This window comes from Anarrhichthys ocellatus, unplaced genomic scaffold, assembly GCF_004355925.1.
Source record: "Anarrhichthys ocellatus isolate YVR2014 unplaced genomic scaffold, GSC_Weel_1.0 scaffold27, whole genome shotgun sequence".
Taxonomy (NCBI): domain Eukaryota; kingdom Metazoa; phylum Chordata; class Actinopteri; order Perciformes; family Anarhichadidae; genus Anarrhichthys; species Anarrhichthys ocellatus.
In genome coordinates, this window is record NW_022280057.1 from 5,357,925 (window position 1) to 5,378,617 (window position 20,693).

Consider the following 20,693-nt stretch of genomic DNA (forward strand, 5'->3'; position numbering starts at 1 on the left):
TGTAAAATCTAAACTGCAAAACTCCTCGTCCATAACATCCTCTGCACTCATATTTTTTAATGTCATTTCCTCCAATGTAAGCTAAACTAATTTGAAGAACAAATATGTTTTTGAATGGCATTGCATATGATTGCACCCCGCAGCCACCAAATATCAGTGTGTTGTTTTAACTGGACCAATCCGTGACGATCAACCCCCCTGTCAGGATTAAAATCATGCTTGCTTGCTGTGATGTCTCTGCACTGATAACTTTTTTAGATGAGTTTCCTCAGATACATAAAATGTAGCAGACTGCACGGCTCTGCCATGTTAGTTTTAGGGGCGTAACACCCCCCACACAATGTGTTGAGGAGAGAACCTACCATCCCTTACATCCTTCATGCCATATGAAAAGTGCTGAGCCTGCCTAAATGACCTACAGAGCAATATCAGAAGGTTGTGTGCAAAGATGGTTAGACTAGTTTGTTCTGTGACATAGAAATATTGTTTTGTAGTCCCTTGACTCTTTTGGATCTTGACTCAAGATCATCCCACTAAAATACCATTAAAGAGGCATCGTTAAGTCAGGGGGCGTAACAACCACCCATTATGTGTTAAATTCACATCAAGGTCAAACAGGTGTAACTTCCTGCCGCATTTGTAATTCAATGTGCATGATGAGTTTACAATTAATGACGATTCATGAAGCAACAAATTGAGACAATGTTTGTTTTTATATATCCTTGTTTGATCTGTCTACAAAAGTTTCAAACTGTGTACTCTGCGATGTTAGAAAGTAAAAAACAATTACCTCTTATCAGGATGCTGCTACTGTTGTGCATCTAGTCCAAAAAGTAAAGGACAACAGGAAGAGTTTACTCCACCACATAAAGAGAGAGATGCAAGGCAGCCTCTGTTGTGGCCAGATACACACACACACATACACACAAACACACACACCCATTTTGATAAGAACACGACTGGCATGAGGCACTTCACTCAAAGTAAAGACAATAATTTCAGATGATCCCTGAACGACAGTAATCACACAGCAGCTTTGACTCCACCCACGCACACACACACACACACAGTAACAAAAAAACATAGTTTTGTCATCCATTGCAATTTTATTTCAATGTTATATTTTTAATAAACGCTTAAATGTAGATCTCTCAACATTTCCTTTGTTTCTGCTTTTTAATTTTATAAATCTGGTTTTCAAACACACAAAGTGCAACAGATGCACTGTTGTGCTTTAGAGATTGAGTAGGGGAGAGTGGGACAGAAACACAAGAAGGCGTTGACATATATATAGCCCCCAAGACTTAAACAGAAGGGAGGAGGAGAAGAAGGATGTGGGGGATAGGAGAACATAATGACAGAGTGGGAATAAAGATAGATATTTATTTTTAAAAAAATGTTTTGTGTTGATTGAGCACTCTTCGGACAGGACGGGAAGTTGAAAAGCTGGAATAGTCTTGTTTAACCATGTATCTAGTTTATATGTATACGCCTTGTAAACATTTTATGATATAAAAAGTAAAAAGGGATGAAAGCGTACAATACTAAAAATAATCCTGGCGACTGAGCTGCATTATAACACCTAGTAATAAGTATTCCCAAATGTTATTTGTGGAAGCAACCATTGGTTTCTGTTTCACTGTCATGGCACCTTTACATTTTCCTGTATACAGAGATGGGCAGTATTTCTATTACTTGTATTTGAAATACGTATTTAAATTACTTTTGAGTATTTTGTAATTTGTATTTGATAGGGCTGATAAAAATCTCACGTAATTTGTAACAAAATACTTTAGAGTGGAGTAATTTTGTATTTAAAATACTCAAAATACTTTCTCCACAAATCAAAAAACAGTTCACGAGTTCAGTCTTAAGATCTTCAAGTTCAACGGATTGTCTGTCAAGTTAAATATTGAGATTGGGAGCTTGTGTGTTCATGATAACCTTATCAAGAGATGTCTGACCATCTAATCTTGCACTCTATTACAAGTTATGCTGTATGTTCTCAATGTCAATGTCATAATGCCATATCAATTACTGGCAGATAATATAGTTCACAGTTAGCCAGGCTATGACAGTAGATGTCCATTTGTTTAAAAAAAACATTAAATATCCAATTTATTTTATTTAAAAGGCATATTATGAAAGTATTCTTAGTTTTAATATTTCATACATTCTACAGTTGGCCAGGTGGACAACATGTCTGTGACTGTTCTTCCTTTTTGTGGGGTTCACCAGAGCTTTGTGTACATTATATAGCCCATACCTGAATGCTCTGCTATACCAAATTGTGAGAAAACAGAAAATCCAGAAAAAAGTATTTCCCATATTTTAAATACAAAATACATGTATTGTATTTTGTTACATTTTCTGGCACCAGTATTTTGTATTTTATTTTAATACATTTATTTGAGGGGTATTTTGTATTTTGTATCAAAATACATTTTGATGTATTTTTGCCCATCTCTGCCTGTATTGGTTATAAAAAATAAATACATTTTCATTGGTCAGCCATTTTCAAAATCCCATTAAACGCATGAGAAAGGGATTAAAATATGTTAAAGCTTAGTCGAATGGTGCACCAGTTTATCCAGTTTTAAAGACTCTTTGGTGTATATATACAAATCAACAATACATATTATCGGTGAAATGTAAGTGGCAGATTGTGTGTCTGTGAGCATGTGCAATAAACTGCATGCATGCACCCACGTGTGCATTATATGTGTGTGTGTACAGCCACGGTTTCCACAGCAGATGCAGCTGTCTGGCCCGTTGGACTGCGCCTATGTCACTGGGACTCTATTTTGGGACCATGTGTTGCTCAAAAGGTCAGATAAAGAGGCATAGGCATCTTCACAAAGCAGAGGGTGGGGGTGTCTGGTGAAAGGGGGTGAAGGCGGGTATCCACAAACCAACATACACATACATCACAAACACAGGGGCAGTGCTGACAGAGAGGGGGAGAGAGTAAGACAGGAACAGGGCAAGCAAAGTAGAGTAGTGGGAAGACTTTGAGCAGGCTTCCTGTGAGGAGGATTCACCTTGGACTGAATAAGAACTTTCTAGGGAAGACAGAAGTGATCGTTTCAGAGTCCTGGGGTATTAGTTGAAAAGAAAGTCTGATTTGACCTTTGATCCTGTGGACAAACAGACATTTATTGTCATCATGGATGGGGAATTGCCCAGCCAGGAGACATCTGGGTCTACAGAGACCACTAGTCAGACTGACACCAACAACAACAACCAGGTCTGTGTATTTTTGCATTTTCCTTTTAAGTTGCAGCTTTAAAGTGTTCACACTTCTAGCAATAACCGGTGTCACCATCAGTACCAGGAAAAGGCAGTGAGTTTATTTGTGGCCATGGCAGGTGTTGTGTTTGGACAGTTGACGTGGTTTTGGCTGAATTTGCTGTGCTACACCTGTTCTTACTCCTGGCTGCAGAGCGTAACACACAGAGACACACAAGTTATGCAAAGTGGAGTTTCCTGTTCCCTCTGATGAGTCACCGGTCCAAGGTCTGACCTGGTGACTCTTCTTGCTCTGACATTTTACCAGATTATACATTTCAAAAATCATTACATTCATCTTTTAAACTGAAAATTCTGCATGCCACATTTTGTCTCGATGAAATCCCTAAAGATTTTGTTGAAGTTTCAAAAAACATTGTATGACCCTCAACTGACTAATCACACATTTTCTTCCTCAATTTGATGAACAGCACTCATGTCATAGGAAACAACGTTATATTTAAACGTAGAGAGTCAAGGGGGTTTTGTTTATTGATTAGTTGTGGATTTAAAAATGTTTCCTTGGAATGAAGTTGACCCATATTTTAGGGTTCGGGTGTGATTTAACAAAATACAAAAGGAACATTTTCCATCTGAAAGTTCAACCTCTCAGCTGTGTTCATACTCAACAAGTCCCAGAGTGGAGCTTCAGGTCTCACGTTACATCAAGCTTTCTAGTTTGAGGACCCTGTGTGATCCCCAGAGGAAAGTGTGGACACTAATTTTAGAACATCTTAAATAATGTTTTTCAAACACAAGTCATGTTCTTAGGAATGATTCCAAAAAGTCTGTCACCAGATTAACTGAAAACTCTTCTTTGTACTTTTTTAAATCCTTTAAACAGAGACCTTAATGTGTCTCTGCAGTGAAACTGGAGCAAGAAAACAACAGAATGTGTTAGGCTTCCACTCATGTATGTCCTTTAAGTTATAATTATAGTTTTTACAAACTAAAACTCTTCATTAGCTCCCAGACTAATAAACATGTCTAATGAGTGAAGTGAGGTGACGATATTTGATGTAGTTGTGAGCTACAGCTACTTCCCCCATGGCTCAGTCAGGCTGATTTTAAATGATTTGCATTTGACACATTGATGAGTGAACAGGTCAGATCAGAAAAATGTTTAAAATATTTCTTGGCAGATACATCAAGATACATTATCCTACCTAAGAAAATAAATAAACATATGTTTTAGTCTGCCATTCGATCAATACCTTGGCCAAGGGAGAATGATCATATTGGAAATGGAAGTTATACTAAACTCTCTTTTATGCCGCTTGTCCTCCAGACTGATGAGCCAGAGCTGGAGGAGAGTAAAGACCCAGGGAAGGAGCCTCCAGCAGGGGAGACAGTGGAAGGTCTGGGGGTAATGAAAGTGGGGGAGAAAGGGGAAGAGAATGCAGTACTAGAGCCGGTAGGAGAAGGGGAGGCCAGTGCTGGAGATAAAGACAAGCCCCAGACTCCTCCATCAGAGCATGTTGAAGGTGACGCTGAAGAGGCTGGAAATTCAGAAGACAAAGCCTCCACTGACGCTGATGTGAAAGATCCTGAACCGACAAGTGGAGAAAAAGATGGGGAGGGAGAGAGGGAGGGAGAGAGGGAGGAAGAGAAGAAAGGTCGGCAGGTGGAAGAGGTCAAGAGTTGCGAGACTGAGAGAGATGGAGAGGAGATGACAGACAAAAACAAAGAGAAAAAGAAGAGTAAAACAGAGGGAAAGGCGAAAGAAGCAGAAAGAGATATCGAGGAAAAGACAGCAAAAGAGGCAGAGAAGAAAAAAGTTGAGGAAGTTGACATAGAAACGAAAGACAAAGCAAAGATTAAGGAGGTAGAAAAGCAAGGGAAGCCCAAAAGAAAGAGTGGTCCTCCCTCTTCTTCTGTGTCCCGACCAAGACAATCTGTACGCTCTATGAGAGCAGCAGCTAAACAAGACATCATTGCCAAGTTCCAGCAAGGTGCACCAGAGTAAGTGATTGTACGATACCAGTATACCTCAGTGACAGTAAATATGAAAATTAGGGTTTCAGTAGAAAATGTGCGATATTGTGTCATTTGTAGGACACCAACACCCCGCAACTTCAAAGTTCAGAGGTCATCTACAGCTGCTGCGACAGGAGCTTCAATCAAACAGAAGATGCTTCAGTGGTGTCGCAGCAAGACTCGCAACTATGATGTGAGTTCAACACACAATCTACATCACCAAATTTCAAGATTTGTCGCCCATTTGGGACAAGAGATTTTACACAATAACATAAATAAGCCTTGGTTTGTCTATCTTCCTGTCCCTTGACCTTTTAGGGTGTCGACATAGAAAACTTCTCATCATCCTGGTGTGACGGGTTGGCGTTCTGCGCTCTGATCCATCGTTTTTTTCCTGATGCTTTTGACTACAGCTCCCTAAGTCCAAAGGAGAGGGAGAAAAACTTCACTCTGGCCTTCCAAACTGCAGAGTATGGAGTATTTAACTACCTCCCCTTCATTTCTTTTCTCAGTTCAGATCATTATCATCCCACAAGAATACATTTGTTTTGCATCAAGGCAGCATGAAACATTAACACAATAACAATACAATAAGACAGATGGCATTTCAAGTAGTTCTTTGTCATCCAGTATGCACAACAATTACAGAGAAGCAGTTGTTGTTCTAACAATGTTTACACTCATCAGGACAGAAACATGAGTCCAAATGAATGATAATGTTGCTCATAACTCCTGGAATATATATAGGTATGATAACATGTTCGCCATTTCAACTTGACGATAAGTCAATGTTCTCTTCATAACTTGTTTCTGCTGCTTACAAGTGGCCAAAACAATCTGTTAGTGCATGTATGTTGCCTCATTGCCCCAATTTAAAATGACCACACCCAAATCAGTGCAAAGATCAGGACTCTCTTTCTCTCTGTAGTTACTTTTCTGTATGTCACTGTTTTGTCTCACCTCAGTTCTCTCCTTTCCTTTCCTTTCCTCTCTGTCCTCCCCGGTCACCTCACTCAGGTCCCTGGCCGACTGCTGCCCTCTGCTGGAAGTGGAGGACATGATCATGATGGGTAAACACCCGGACCCCATGTGTGTATTCACATATGTCCAGTCCCTCTGCCACAGCCTCTCTAAAATAGAGAAAGAGAGGAAGGACAAAGAAAAGGAGGAGAAAGACAACAAATCTGGCGATGGGGGAGAGGAGAAAGAGAAGGGAGAGGTGTCACCGGAGAGGGGCGAGTCTGCTGAGCACGGGGCGATGGAGAGCCAAGAGGAGCAACAGGGAGATATTACAGAGACAGAGGGTACTGGCAAGGAAGAAAATGCATCAAACAGCTGTGAGAGGGAGGAGTGTTAATCAAGACAGAGTCCTCAAAAACAGACTGACTGCAAACAGAAAGACTGAAAAGACCAAGAGGATGGTTGATGGTTGTGGTACTTCAATGAGTAAGTCTTAGTTTGGTGTTGGATTGACTACTGGCAATGTGACTTTAATTAGCTATATTTTTGAAAGTGTATTATGCTGTGTGTTGATGATTTTTTGCATGTTTGTTTTGAGATAATAAATGTTTAGTCTAAAAAATAATAAAATGATGAACTTGTGAATTAGAAAGTTGTTTGGGCAGAAAATATTTGTGTTGATGTGATGCTCAGCCAATATGAATGGGAATGAATGACAACAAGTATAATGGATGATCAAATTTTCACAATTTTGCCAGTTTGTAGTACACAAATTGTATTACTTTATACAAAAGCAATACAGTGGATAAGAATCCATTGTGATTTTGAGCCAATAACTATAGCATAATGTTTTTGTTCTTTATCAGTGATGACGCTATTGTTGTTGTATGTTGTTCAAGGGAGGATCTGAGGTCTACAAATAGCAGGGTTTCCCCAACATTAAAATGAATAGCAGTGGATTACCAGCTATAATAGTTTCTAATAAAACAAAGATTTACACATGAGTCAAAAAACAAGCCTTTTTTTCCATGTAGTTTCACTCTATCATCTCTCAATTAGACCATTAAGATATCATTGATTGTGTCTTAAATAATTATTTTGTATTGCTCGTTAATATCAGAGCCCAGGTTAACTGTTGAGGTTTCATTATAAATCAATACATAAACAATTCTGAGCAGATAGGCTCCAGAATAACCAAGAAAAACATGAACTAAACACAGGAACTGAAACTGCCCCTGCTTTCTATGGGTTACGGTAACCAGCCTCACGCAACCGGAAAAGCCATTGTGTTGACCCTTTTGTTTGCTAACCCAACGACTGCGTGGAGCTCTTTTTCTCCCCCCTACGTAAGTCTCGGCGGCAGCAAAGTGAAACATGTCCACAGACATGCCGCCGGGCAGTCAGAATCTGGAGTCTCAGCTTTTGTCCATAATGGACGTGCTGGTGAAGGCGGCGGTGGTGGAGATCAGTCAGCTGTTCTCTGAGGGCTCGTCGTCTCTCCGCCTGCATCTAACGCAGAGCGTGAGGGAGAACGAAGCTTTGAGGATGCGGATGAAGGTGATGAGGAGCGAGCTCTTCTCCCTCCGGCTGCAGACCAGGAACAACCGGCCGGTGAGCCGCTTCTCCCCGATCAGAGGGAATATCCCCAAACCACGGGCTAAAACACACGGTAACGAGTACTTTTACTTCAAACGAGTATTTCGTCAAATGCAAAGTTTCAACCAATTTAGTTTTATTCTAATTAAAACGAGCTGTAACAGTTGCTGTTAGGGTTCTCGTTCTAAAAGCAAACGTCAATGAACGGCTGTTTTTCATCACGTGACACACACAACAACATGGTTCTTTGCTCTCGTGTACCCCGGAAGGTGGTCCATTAATTAACTGATTCACTTTAAAAACATGTTTAATTTATGACGAACGTTAGTTTAATTTAAGTTCATTATTATGGCTAAATATAGAAATATCTAATGTTGATTGTATTTTGGCTAGAGTGTATAAAGTGAATGCACATTTTGATTAAAACTCGTTTATCTTCTTTAGATACATCACTGACTCAGTTGTGACCGGCACGATTATATCTACCTCTAACTTAATATATTGCAAGTTAAAATGCTGGACAAATGATCCATGATAATTGTTATTATGACTATAATGATGTCACCTTAAACTCTAGGAAACTGTGATGTTTCACTATTTTAATAAACATGCTTCTACTTTTAACTTGTTCATCATATTTTGGAGACTGTACATTTGTTGCTTTTTGATATGTTAACTTATAACTAATGAAAAAAAAGTTTCATTTGAATGGGGATGTATTGGAGTTGGCATTAAATCATCAAAATCTCAAATAATATACATGCTAAATAAAGAAGCAATACTTGTTACACAGGGGCCCAGTGGGGAAGTGCTCCACATATTGAAATATCTTATCAATAGCTTCACCGTGTGACCAATTATAAAGCTCTTACTCTGTAAATTGGTGAATTCACAGCTAGTATGTGCAGCATGTTTAGGAGATCGATGTTTGTACTCAGCTTCTTGATGTATTTTATTCCCTCTAGTTGTCATTAAGCCACCATTGGCTCCAAAGCCTGTTGTGGAAGCTGCTTCTATCTCTCTACAATTGGAGAAAAAGATTTCCTCCTCTGAAACTCAAGTGGAGGTAAAATACATTGCAAGTACTTTCAGTAACTAAAAGTTTTTTTTTTTTTTTTTGCTCATGCGTAAATATTCTTATTTGTTAGTGTGCAGATGTGGAGAGCCCAGATATCATCCTGATCAAAGATGAAGACGACGTGGGAGGATGTGGACTAGTTGGAGGTGAGTAGTCAACAGACGCAGGAGTATCACTCGCATGTAGTGTCTACACTAACAATGCGTAGTTAGTATTGTTAATTGTAGTATTCCATTGTTAGTTTTGCCTTTTTAGGAGATTTGTTAACATAACATTATTTTCAGTCAGTACTACAACGTAGACTTTGCTGAAGCTACTTAAAGCTTCTTGATACAAATGATGTCCTTGTATACAAGCCCCAGTCTAAAAGTTTCATAAACCAACTGATTCAAAAAATCATTTTGTGGTTTGTCTTTTTAGGTCAGGACGACTTCGGAAACCACAGCACGCAGGCTGGCGTTTCTACAGGGACTCCGAATGAGTCCTGCCTGACGGGTGATAATGAGGAGCTGAGAATCGTGAGTGTTCACGGACGAGGGGAAGGGCCTCTGCAGGAGGAGAGCGACTCCCTCTTTACTGCCTCTGAACTCCAGGCTTTTACCTCTCTGTCTCCGGACCACAACGTCAGCCACGACAGCCTCCTGAATTTCACAACTGGTGCCGACGACAGAGCCCCAACGAGAGGGATGCCGGATAACAGAAACAGCCAACTGGAGCGGAATCATTCCACCCAAATGGCTTCAACGAAAACACAGATAGTAGGAGCTGACGGTCAAGTGGGGCACCCCAGTCATGTCAGCCAGTTCGCCCAGCAGCAGAACATCTTCCCTCACGGCGTCAGCAAATCCCTGGACTGCAGCTTCTGTGGCGAGCGCTTCTTAAGCCGCGAAGACCTGATCGTGCACCGGGCGAGTCACACCGGGGAGTCGCCCGTTCTTTGCACCTTTTGCGGCAAGTCGTTCGTCAACAAGACCACGCTGAGCATCCACATGCGCATTCACACCGGGGAGAAGCCGTACGCTTGTGCGCAGTGCGGGAAACGCTTCACGCAGAACGGCAGCCTGAAGATCCACCTGCGGACTCACTCCGGAGAGAAGCCGTACACCTGCAATCAGTGCATCGCCAGCTTCAACAACCCCAGCAATCTGCGCAGGCACATGATCACACACAATACAAACGGGGTGCTCTGACCATGAAAGTATGCAAAGATATAAACAAATTAACATGGAATTTAACATTTTTCAGCATGTTACTTTTACTGACACTTTGTGTGCCAAACAGTGTGTATTTGGGTGCTATGTGTTTCATGTGTGTTTGTGTAGTTATCAAGAACCTGCCGTGGGTCAAATGTGCTTGACAAGTACATTTGACCCAATATCAATGGAGTGTTGCATTTCAACATAAGGACACAAACAAGCCTGATATCTGTTCAATAAGAACAGATTTTTTAATTCAAGGAAAACAACCTGCTGAACTAAAATGCCTTCATCCTTCCTTTTTTAAACTGTCTTTAAAAGCAGAAAAACGAATGCCTTATTCATCATTCAAGGAACATATACAGCATCTTAATTTAATTTGAATTAAATACATACTCAAAAACATGACCAGCTCTGCATGTGATACAACTGTAGCTCAATGCTAGATAAGTAAACATGCATTGTGTGAATTACAGTCATTATTAGAAACATTCACAGTTGCTATCCTGAGTTATCTGACAACACATGAGAATCTTTCCCATGGTTGCAGGAGGAAACCATGTGCACAACCATGTGAACGCTAAGCGTGCAACACATGCAGATTTGAACACTTAAATTGATAGAATTATCAACAATGACACTGAAATACAAAAAAACGGACAGTTATTGATAGGTGTTATGGATAAAATCTAAAGTGTGTTTTCACAATTTTGATATATATTGTGATTTATACCCTTCATTGATGTGCCCACATTGGCCTAATGCAGATATTAAAGGGATATCATTTTATAACCTGTCTGGCAAAATCAGTTGTGATATGGTTAATACATTTCTACTGATTGCCAACCTTTGGTATAATTTGGTACAAATGTTACAAGAATGCTAATGTTGAGTGTTTTAAACTGTTTTGAAAGTTTCTCACATGACAGAGTTGACAACAAATCCCAGACACTGACTAAATGTCTGACTGATTTATCAATCTGAACATTATAACTTATTAGGAAATTAAAATGTTTGCTTACTGTATAGTAAGCTGCCTTTTAAGGAGACACGTTTTATTTCATTGATATGTGTAAGTGTGTGTTTCATTTAAAAAGCAAACTACCTCCACTGTTGTCTCTGTTGCAGCTCTCTTATACTCTTTTTGTACTTCTCATATAGTTTCAGAATGATTGCAATAATCATTTTAGTGTGTATGTTGTCTGTGGATTTGTATCCTGGATATGCAATTGTTAATAAATATAGATTTTTTTAAAACAGCTTTCAATGTCTGACGAGTCACCTATTATTTTGCACCCCTAGGGCGCAGCATTGTTTGTGTTCCCAGTGATTATTGTGACTCAGGTTTACTCATACTGTCGCGCTGTGGGGGGACTCATAAGGAAACTGGGGGAAATTCCTTGCATTGTTCCTCTTTCCACCCTGCCCACACTAGAGTGAGGTTTATCGACATCCTACTTGTTTGGCTTTGGTTTCACTCAAAGATTAAAAATAAAAAAGATGGGCTTTTATCAAACACTAATACATAGTACTAAAAGTGCAATAATTACTGTAATATAAAGAGAAAACATGATGTTGATGCTTAAGTTGGAGTTACAGTTGTGCAGAGATCCCCAAATAGTGTGGCTGTCAAGCATGATTCATTTGAGTCAAGTGATTGCAGAGGAGGTTTTCCATCAATCTATTTACTGATCGGGCACATGCGGAGGATGTGATGGTCACTGGTAGGGGTTTTATGTGCCAATAGTTTTATCATGTTGGTGTGGAATGCTGTTGTACTTCCACAAGAAATGCAGCTTCCTCTCAGGCCATTGTTCTTGGGCAATCAATGAAATGACATCAGTGTGTGTATATTTGAGGGAGAGGGGGGCGACATACGGAAATGAATGGGAGGAGAGAGGAGGCTGTGGGAGGACGCCTATTTATTCTCCTACTGCAGCAGAATTTAAATCCCCCTTCTCCTCTTTTTAAAATCGTAGGCTTGCCCCTGTCAGTCTGTGCGTGTTATCCTTGTTCCGAGTCCAGCTACTGCATGCCTGTCTAGAAACTTGTGACAAACACCTGTATGAGAAAAGGAATTCTGAGTGCGCCGTCTTTACGGTAAGGCCTGCTTGTTGATCCCGCCCCCCTTTGATAGAAAACTCGGTGATGTCGCTTCGTCTTTAACGAGCTTGACCCAGAACCCAGGGAAGGAGGGGAAAAAGAGGGGAGAAAACACCAAATAAACGGAATAGTCTGGAAGGGGTCGGGACAGGCGTTCAACGAGCAAGGTAAGTTCATTCATAAATGTCACCAGAGGGTGGATAAAGCAGCGGCCGTGGTTTTTTCCCCCACAGATACTGGGTGCACTGCAGCGTTGGCAAGGAGTGGTCACATCATCGATATGGGCTAACGTTAGCTAACAATGCGAACGTTAAAAGTTCACACCGCGACCCCGCGGTTCCGTTGCTCACCGTGCACACTGGTATATCTTATTCAAAAGAGCTCGTGACACCGACGGTTTTACCCGATAATAACGTCTAAATTATCTTTTACAACGCCGCTTAGCCAAACACACGCTAACTTGCGGCTAATCTGTGTTTGCTATGCTAGCGCCAGCTTGGCTCTCGGTCGGTTATGTAGGTTATTGTGATGCTAACGTAGCGAGACAGACAAACCAGGTCATGCGGGTGCTGAGCGAACATTCTGGGCAACTGGGCTGATTTGATCTCAAACATTGTCATTTAAGTGGACAGTAGCGTTAGCACAAGCACACAGTTACTCAATGCTCCACTGCTCTTTGTTCGCGAGAGTCATTTTATACCCACGTCGTGTTGTCACTGCCTCTGTGTTTTAGCTGCCATAGATTGCTATGCTACGTTAGCAAGTCAGTTGACGACAGGCTGGGGGGGGTTTGCTGGATCAGGGAGATGTTAGCTGCAGATAGGGAGATGTCCACACCTCGACTGTTACCGGTGGTGTGGTTTAAGGTAACTGTAAACCTCGCAACTAGTTTGACAACATATTTACATGTTGAGCCTGTTTTGTGTATTTGAGTCTAAAAAGGGTGGTGGTCCTCCAGTTGTAGTCTGTCACACGGGCTGGGAAGTTGAGTTTGTCCACTTGTGAACCTGTTGGGTGGGTCCTGTGTGAACTTGTTGTGGTAGGAGAATGCCAGGGTGGGGACAACTTAACTGTCGACTTGAGTGTGAGAACAAATAAACTTGCTTTTCCCTCGTAAACGTTGGCTGTATGTATGCATGCGCGCAAGTGATTTCCCAGGGGCCTTTAGGACTGTCCTGGATTATGTGTACACAGTATCTATGTAGGTACCAGTGGGTCTGGGATGTAGGTGGTTTAATGTGCTGCAGGAGCCACCACTAATAACACCAGCTGAGCTGTGCCTGTGAACACCCTGAGTCTTTCCTCACTACTTTAAAGTCACTGTTTGATTGTTGATACATGCTCCCAACTGCAAGCGTGTCTGCTCTCTTGAGGTGTGCAGGTTAATCCACAAAGGGCCTAACTTGTGTGTGTGTGTGTGTGTGTGTGTGTGTGTGTGTGTGTACGTGTGTGTGTGTCTCTACGTGTGTGTCTACGTGTGTGCGTGCACCTTAACATCATGTGTGTATGTGTTGGGAGGTAAGTGGATTAGCGGGCTAAAGCTTCAATCCCATTACAAGCCACGCTCGGTTTAAACCAACGCACGTGACGTCACAATAACTTATCAGCTATAACTGCAGTGTCTGTTACCCTGAGACGCAAGAACAGATGTGCTTTTTTTTTTTGACTGTGAATGTGTTGTTTCAGTGGTAGTTTTGGCTGCTGATGGCAGGTGTAGGCGCTTATTTCATTAACCAGAGTTTCATTAAGTGGACAAAGGCTGCACTGTTGGCTACATGTGCACATGATCACAGATGTCTTCTGACGGGGTTGAGTCATGCTGACTGATGGCTGCAGAATCAGATGGCGTTATGCGACTTGTGGTATGTCAGGGCTCGATCAGATGTTTGAGGGCTGTGTGCATGTTGTTGACCTCAAGGCACTGACTGACATCTTGACCATTTGTTGGCGTCATGTTTGGCACAGCAGAACGGAAGTCTTTCTTTGTGCACATTTGTTTCCTCACCCTTTTTTAAAGCTTTTAAAAACATATTGCTTTCGCTGCTTTTACATGTCTAAATGTACATTTATAGTGAATGAAGGATCAGCATGTATGACTAAAATGGTTCATGCCATTCATAGTTTATGATCTATTTTTTCACTGATTTTCTAAAGATAATGAATATGGTAGAGGAGTAAGAAAAACAAGAAATAATAACATTTGAGACATTGAAACCAGTGAATATTCCCTATATGTGCTTAGAAAAATTTGTTGTATGATTAACCAGTTATCAAAATAGAAGAATGAGGATTCAGCAGTTAAACTGTGAACAAACTGAATAACTTACTAAAAGAAAGCTATTCGGCCATGCGGGTTTACAAAGATTGCTTCTGAAAGCAGAACAGAAAACAGTAGTTGGAGAACAATATTAGCAAAATGGGAAGTGGTTTGTGGTCATGTGATCGACATATCGACCGTGGGGGGTTTTCACCTCAAAGACTTCCTCCAACCCTCAGTAGGTTGTTTATTGGAGTGTATATCCTATAGGCTCCTGTGGTTTTGTGTACAAGCGGCTCTGTTGAGGAAAATGTTTTTTGGTGAGCTTAAGTAACCGCCGCGTCCCTCTACTCATCTCTGATGTCGAATTCATAACATCCTGTTTCTCAGGAAGTGGGTTAGAGGGGAGAGGGGAGTGGCAATGGGAGAGCAGTGATTGTTTTCATTGTTCAGCGAAACTCACCGGTGACTTTCAAGGCCAAAACTAACAGCTGTGAAAGGGGAATACGGGTGGAGAACAGAAGTCAGGAGAGGGTAAAGAGCGCCGTTAACTGGGCCCCCTCCAGACGCATACAAACGCAGATGTACGCTCACTCAAATGTGTCCAATAATATCCTCCTGGCCCGCCATTGCACAAACTACTTATTGTTACACCAAGCTCCCAGACTGACAGCTGCAAATTCCCTCCTTTGACTGCAGTTAAAACACACACACTTAGAATTACATTCGCAAGTACACATGCCAAGAAATATCAATCGCAGTTTATAATATATCTAGCGTGAATGACAGTTGCACTCATTAGTGAAATACGATAGCGGTTAGCATGGTTAAACATGTTTATTCGCTCCGTCTTGAGATTAGATGAGCAAGGCAGTGTTTACAGAAGACATTAAAATAAATAGTTGGTCCTTCTGTGTTTTGGGTATTTGCCGCCAGTGAACTGCCTTATAATTATGCGACAGTATGGTAAACACAAACCTCGAAAGGATCATTTGCCAGTGTCCTGTTACGGTCGCTTTATAGTGGGTGGGCCGCTGTGCTGAATTGGCAGGAGACAATACTAGGAATGCAACATTATCTTTTATTTAGCATTCCTTTCCTTATCTCTACCCCCTCGTTTGCTCCACATGACACTCTCCTTGTTGCGTATTTCACTGCCCGTCTTTCGCCTTGCTTTATTTGTTGGCAGCTCTTACTCTGTTCGTCCCTGTCTGTCTCGTGGATAATATCAGCCCTGTCCTGGCTATGACCATATATAGGCATGTGTGGTACAGGACAGCAGTGTGTGATATGTTCAGGTGGGAGGTTATAGCTCCGGGTCTTCTCAGCCACTATGCAAAGGATAGTGTGAGTGTGTATGTGACGTCATTTTATCCCGTCAGTCGGCTTTTTTCTGTGAATACAAATCCTGGTTTTGGTTCCGAGTAATTCCTTTGTCTTGTGAAATAGATTTCAGCCACTCCTCGTTTTCTCATCAGGCCATCCCACTTTCCTCCCTTTTTTCCCACACTGGGAACACCCCAAGCTGGGTTTCTTTCATGCAACAAATGGTATACGTGCGTGGGACTGTGCGTTAGTCATTCATTTAACAGACGTACTGGAACAGATTCGGCCTCCCCAGGCTTCATTTAAACAGTTAAAGGGTGTCGTAATAGTCTGTCGCTCAAACTGATTTCACCACGTCTGTCCTTTCTTTTTCTTGTTTGCACAATCTAATACAGGTGAAACTGAGTCATTCATCACCACCTCTCCACTTGATCTCATTACACCAATGCTTGTTAAGTTTCTACCTGTCGTCCACACAAACACCTGCTGCCTGAAATGTAAATGCAGGTCCCTGTTTGTTGCCCAAATCTCTCTGGAATTTCCCTCCAGATCGTCAGAGGAGTGTGTCTGTGCATGTTGGTAGGACAGACAGGCAGGCAGGCAGGCAGACAGGCAGGCATTGAGAAACTTCAATTTGGTTGCCCCCCCCCCCCCCCCCCCCCCCTGCCTTGTCCAACCGGTCTTGCAGGTGTGTGTGTGGGTGACAATGCCTGTGTTTATTCACCTTTCAAAGCAGGGCTGGTGGGGAGCCGGGCTGCTGCAGTAGAGGGTCTATCAACAGATAAGAGGATCTGATTCTACACTTGTTTGGCTCTGCTATAACAATGTCTTTCTCTCAGAGCACAGCCAAGATAACAAAGAGACGTGGGGGGAGGGGAAAAAAGCCAGTATAGTTGAGCGAACAAGAGTAGAGGACTGACAGAGTTGTGCCAGAGTTGGATGAAGACTGATTAGAGAGGAAAGGCTGGAGGAAAAACCTGAAGGAGAGGAAAATAATGAGTTTATAAGAGAAGATATGGTTCTTGAAGGATGTTACTGTCTCTGAAACCCCTTTTCTCTTTATGTTGACGGTCGATGTTGTCTGGCCCAGAAAGAGCTGCCGGTTGGTCAGTCACTTCCCAGTGTATGCAGGCCTACGTTGAGTAAATACAGGGTGTGTCTAAAGGCTGAACCTACTGTATGCCTCTGTCTCTTGCTGGGCTTTTTCGGCTCACAGAGCAAACGCAATCCCTTTGACACACTTGTACGGTATTCTCACCATGTTGCTGTTTTTCAAACCGAGGTGCCTTCGTTCTTCACCAAAACATTTCTCCCCCTTTCTCCTTATTTACTCTCCTCCCTGTCCTTCTCTCTCTGCAGTCGATTCCTCCCTGTTTCTGGGCTCGGTGGTTCGGTGGCCTTCTTCCCATGAGCAACTAGAGCTCAACCTCTGACCTTGGCGTGATCTTTGACATCTACTACCAAACAACGCCCACAGGGGAAGGTGTGTATATCTGTTTTTCTCTGAAATGAGCTTCGAGAGTGTGTCTGTGCTTGAATTGTAAGGTATGCTGCCTTGTATTGGATGTTGTGATCTTAAGCTTTCTCCACAAAATATAACGGATTCTTCTCTTCATGTGAAACGGGCCTCATCCTCTGTAGATATGTGTATCACCATAAATTGGTGTTTTTAATTTTAAATTCATGAAGTATGGAAAATCCACCTACATTTCCCCCACGACTTTGAACGCTACATTAATTGTATGTCCATGAAATAAACATATGCCAGCGAGGCACCCCACATTTTCTTAAAGGACATTTTCTTAAAAGTATTCTTGGATTCCAAAAACCTCTTTTGGTCCGCCGTTTGTGTTTAAGAAAGTATTTCCTGTTGTGGAGTCTGAGAAGGTGAAAAGCCCAGAGGACTCCTAACTTTATTGATCTGCATGCATGGGATGGTGATATTGACCAATGTAACGCTAAAGCTATCTCCATATAATGATGATCAATATGTTGCAATATTAATGATCAATGCAATAACCAGGGTTTTAAAGACTCCGCTGCCTCCATCATCACCGCCTCCTACGGCAGCGTTTTTACCGACCCAAAATTGACAGAATCACGTGTCATAAATTCGTCTTTGGTTTATTATTCTGCTGTATTTTCCTCTCGCATGATGCCACCCTGGGATGGTTTCACTGTTGCACTTACAGTTGAGTGATGCAAACCACACTCTTTTTGTGATACAATGCTGACACTTGACGTTTGAGCAAGTCGGCGATATGGGGTATAAAAACCTGAACGAAATGAGTCATGACACTATGCCAGGATTTCAAAGGAGTACACATCGGACACAAGAGCCCAGTGTAATTGGGGATGTTTTGTGTCTGAGATTGAGCCAGAAACGATGTCTTTACAGTTGTGACTGCTGTATATTCATTATTGAGTTCAAAGGGAAGTATTGTGCAATCCGCACAGTGCCGATTCCAAGAAGGCGTCTCGACAGTAATCACCAAACAAAGCAGATGTGGTGAAATAACTCCTCCCACTTAATATCAGCCCCAAAAAATCTGTGTGTGTGAGGCTGTATGGGTGTGTGTGTGTGGATGTTTGTAACGCCCCCCCTCTCTCCCCTTGGGGCCGTGTAGTGTGTATGGAGCAGCGTGAGAGCGCAGCCGCTCTGCTGGAGTCTGTCAGGGAGCAGGAGGTGCAGTTTGAACAGCTGACCAGGGCACTGGAGGAGGAGAGGAGGAGAGTCGGCCTCCCTGCCACCAGCCCCTCTGCCCTGGGTCACCTCCTCCCTCACACACAGGTAACACTCCCCAATAAACATCCCAGTCCAGAGTCCCCCCCATCTTTCAATTAACATCCAATCCATGGATCACCATTTTTCTTTCATCCAATCCTGAAAGTTTTCTCCCGCCATCATTCATCCCTTCCGCCGCCTGCTTCCTCTCCGCCACGCTCGGCCAGTCGGTGTGTGTTTGCTTGTGTCGCTGAAGTCGTTCAGCCATCGTCCGCCAACACAGTGCTTTCCTGCACATAGTTCCACTATTTCAACATGGCTGAGATGATCATCAAACATTTTCTGCATGCCTTCACTGTCGCTCACCGGATACTCTTGACACAAACATACACCCCTTTCAGTGGCCCCCGCTGTGGAATCTCAGTCATCCGCCTCTCTGTTCCAGCATGTCCTGACTCGTGTTATCAAGGGCAGTCATCTGTCCTGCATCCGTCATGCATGTGTCTCACAGTCCTTCATCAAAAAATGTTGTCTTTATTTTCATTTAAATCCTGTATCAAGTGCTTTCATCTTTTTGTGTGTTGACCATCCATGATATTGCAAGCTCCTTTATGAAATTGTTTTTAAGATATCACTGCTATGTGTTATGTTTCTGCTGCATTATATCTGCCTTAAAGCCCATTTGCTTTGATCTGCAAGGAGAACTAAAACCAGACATTTCATTATTGTATCCAGTTTCTCAATTGAGTTCATTATATCATTATATAAATCTGTTTTGTAGTTGAAGACCAGCTTTCCTGTATTGAGTTTAAAGGCTCTTACTCTGCTTTTTTTTGTTTGGAGTTATTTCCTCGATGGGGCTTTATTGTTGCCTTCTTGTCCTGTTCTGTTGTCTCCACCAAAAGACTTGACAAACAGAGACCAGTCAGCTTCCATTAGGTGCCGATAGGCTTTGGAGATCAGTTAAAGCAAACCCATTATCAGTGTTGTATTCATGGGTTGACATTAAAGCACAATCTCCAGCCCTTGGCGTTGTACGCTGACTGAGTAGAATAGTTTGAAATCTTTTCCTTTCATTAAGGGCCTACTGACATTGGCTATCTTATGTTTTGTCTCTTTGAATCCTTGGCCGTGATTGGTATGTGGCAGCTGGAGGACGAACGCTAAGAAATCAATCATCTGTGTTTTTGGCCTTGTGCTAACTATGCATGTTTAAAAAGATATGACTGCTGATGAAGATACTCGCGCTTTGTCCGCCTCACAGTCTGCGCTTTTATCTGAGACCATGACTGAGTTGTTGGTAAATAAGATGACATTATAGGAAGAACCAGTTGTAGAGGAAGTGAGCCCTACTTGTTGTAAAAGTCCACTTCCCATTCCTTTCCAATAGCAGCTCTGCCTCCCCATGGACATAATCTAAAGTGCAGTATGACATACTACTGTTTGATAAGCTTCACAGCGTTTTGTATTGGGCATAACGGTACACAGAAGTCAGGGTTCGGTTCATACTTTGGTTATGCACTACGTGCATCAATCTACATGCAGTGTATTCTGCATGAGGCTGCGTGCACCGGATCGTGAGCCTCTTATTGTCACAATTCGACACAAATTCACCAACCGTTGTTCGTGCCAAAGAAATACTGAAACTGATAGTAAGATGTGAGGAGCAGGCGTTGCTGGGAAAGACTTCCGGAGTATCCCAATTATGCAGAATTCCTGTGTGATTCAGCTCGAGGCTATTGCTGATAACTGAGGCAGTTAATGTTGCATGAGTGTTACTCGGGGTTAGCTAGAAAATGTTATACAGTGTGACAGTCATTGGTTATGTAACGGAATACAGCAGGAGGAAGTGGGGTGTGAGGATGAGTGGCTGCGCTCCAAAATGTCCTCCCTCATGTCTGGCAGTGATTCACAGACCATAAACATGCAGGGACAGTTTGTCAGCAGCAAATGTGCTTATGCAGGAGTAATATCATCCGGGAGGTTTGAAGAATGTAGACGGCCCCGGCTACTGGGTATCAGGCCTTCAACCTCACTTTTACTTGTTGTTTCAGCCAAACTGTATTATATTCATTATGTGTACAATATGTGTGTGTGTGTGTGTGTGTGTGTGTGTGTGTGTGTGTGTGTGTGTGTGTGTGTGTGTGTGTGTGTGTGTGTGTGTGTGTGTGTGTGTGTGTGTGTCTG

At 42.2% G+C, this 20,693-nt stretch overlaps 3 protein-coding genes across 9 annotated transcripts in view; all 3 read left to right on the forward strand.

Annotated features, from left to right (window-relative positions):
- Positions 1-3,025: 3,025 nt before the first annotated feature.
- smtnl1 (smoothelin-like 1) lies at positions 3,026-7,082 on the forward strand. Its single transcript, XM_031862736.1, has 5 exons — positions 3,026-3,247; positions 4,577-5,250; positions 5,344-5,458; positions 5,584-5,735; positions 6,283-7,082. The coding sequence occupies exons 1-5, from the start codon at positions 3,167-3,169 to the stop codon at positions 6,620-6,622; spliced, it is 1,362 nt and encodes a 453-aa protein (XP_031718596.1). The 5' UTR covers positions 3,026-3,166; the 3' UTR covers positions 6,623-7,082.
- A 401-nt stretch (positions 7,083-7,483) lies between these two features.
- On the forward strand, positions 7,484-11,367 carry LOC116391808 (zinc finger and SCAN domain-containing protein 2-like). Its single transcript, XM_031862737.1, has 4 exons — positions 7,484-7,894; positions 8,787-8,887; positions 8,970-9,045; positions 9,320-11,367. Exons 1-4 carry the CDS (start codon positions 7,600-7,602, stop codon positions 10,087-10,089), a joined length of 1,242 nt encoding a protein of 413 aa, XP_031718597.1. The 5' UTR covers positions 7,484-7,599; the 3' UTR covers positions 10,090-11,367.
- A 658-nt stretch (positions 11,368-12,025) lies between these two features.
- Positions 12,026-20,693, forward strand: part of LOC116391776 (catenin delta-1) — a 17,194-nt gene continuing 8,526 nt past the window's right edge. For 5 of the 7 annotated variants that reach the window (XR_004213280.1, XM_031862673.1, XM_031862670.1 and 2 more), the window contains exons 1-3: positions 12,026-12,365; positions 17,141-17,264; positions 18,409-18,572. Coding sequence is in view for 4 of the 7 variants with exons in the window: in XM_031862673.1 (XP_031718533.1) it covers positions 18,414-18,572 (159 nt within the window). In the remaining 3 variants the exon portion in view is untranslated. The remainder of the gene's footprint in view (positions 12,366-17,140; positions 17,265-18,408; positions 18,573-20,693) is intronic. The other 2 variants (XM_031862675.1, XM_031862676.1) reach the window with 2 other exon arrangements.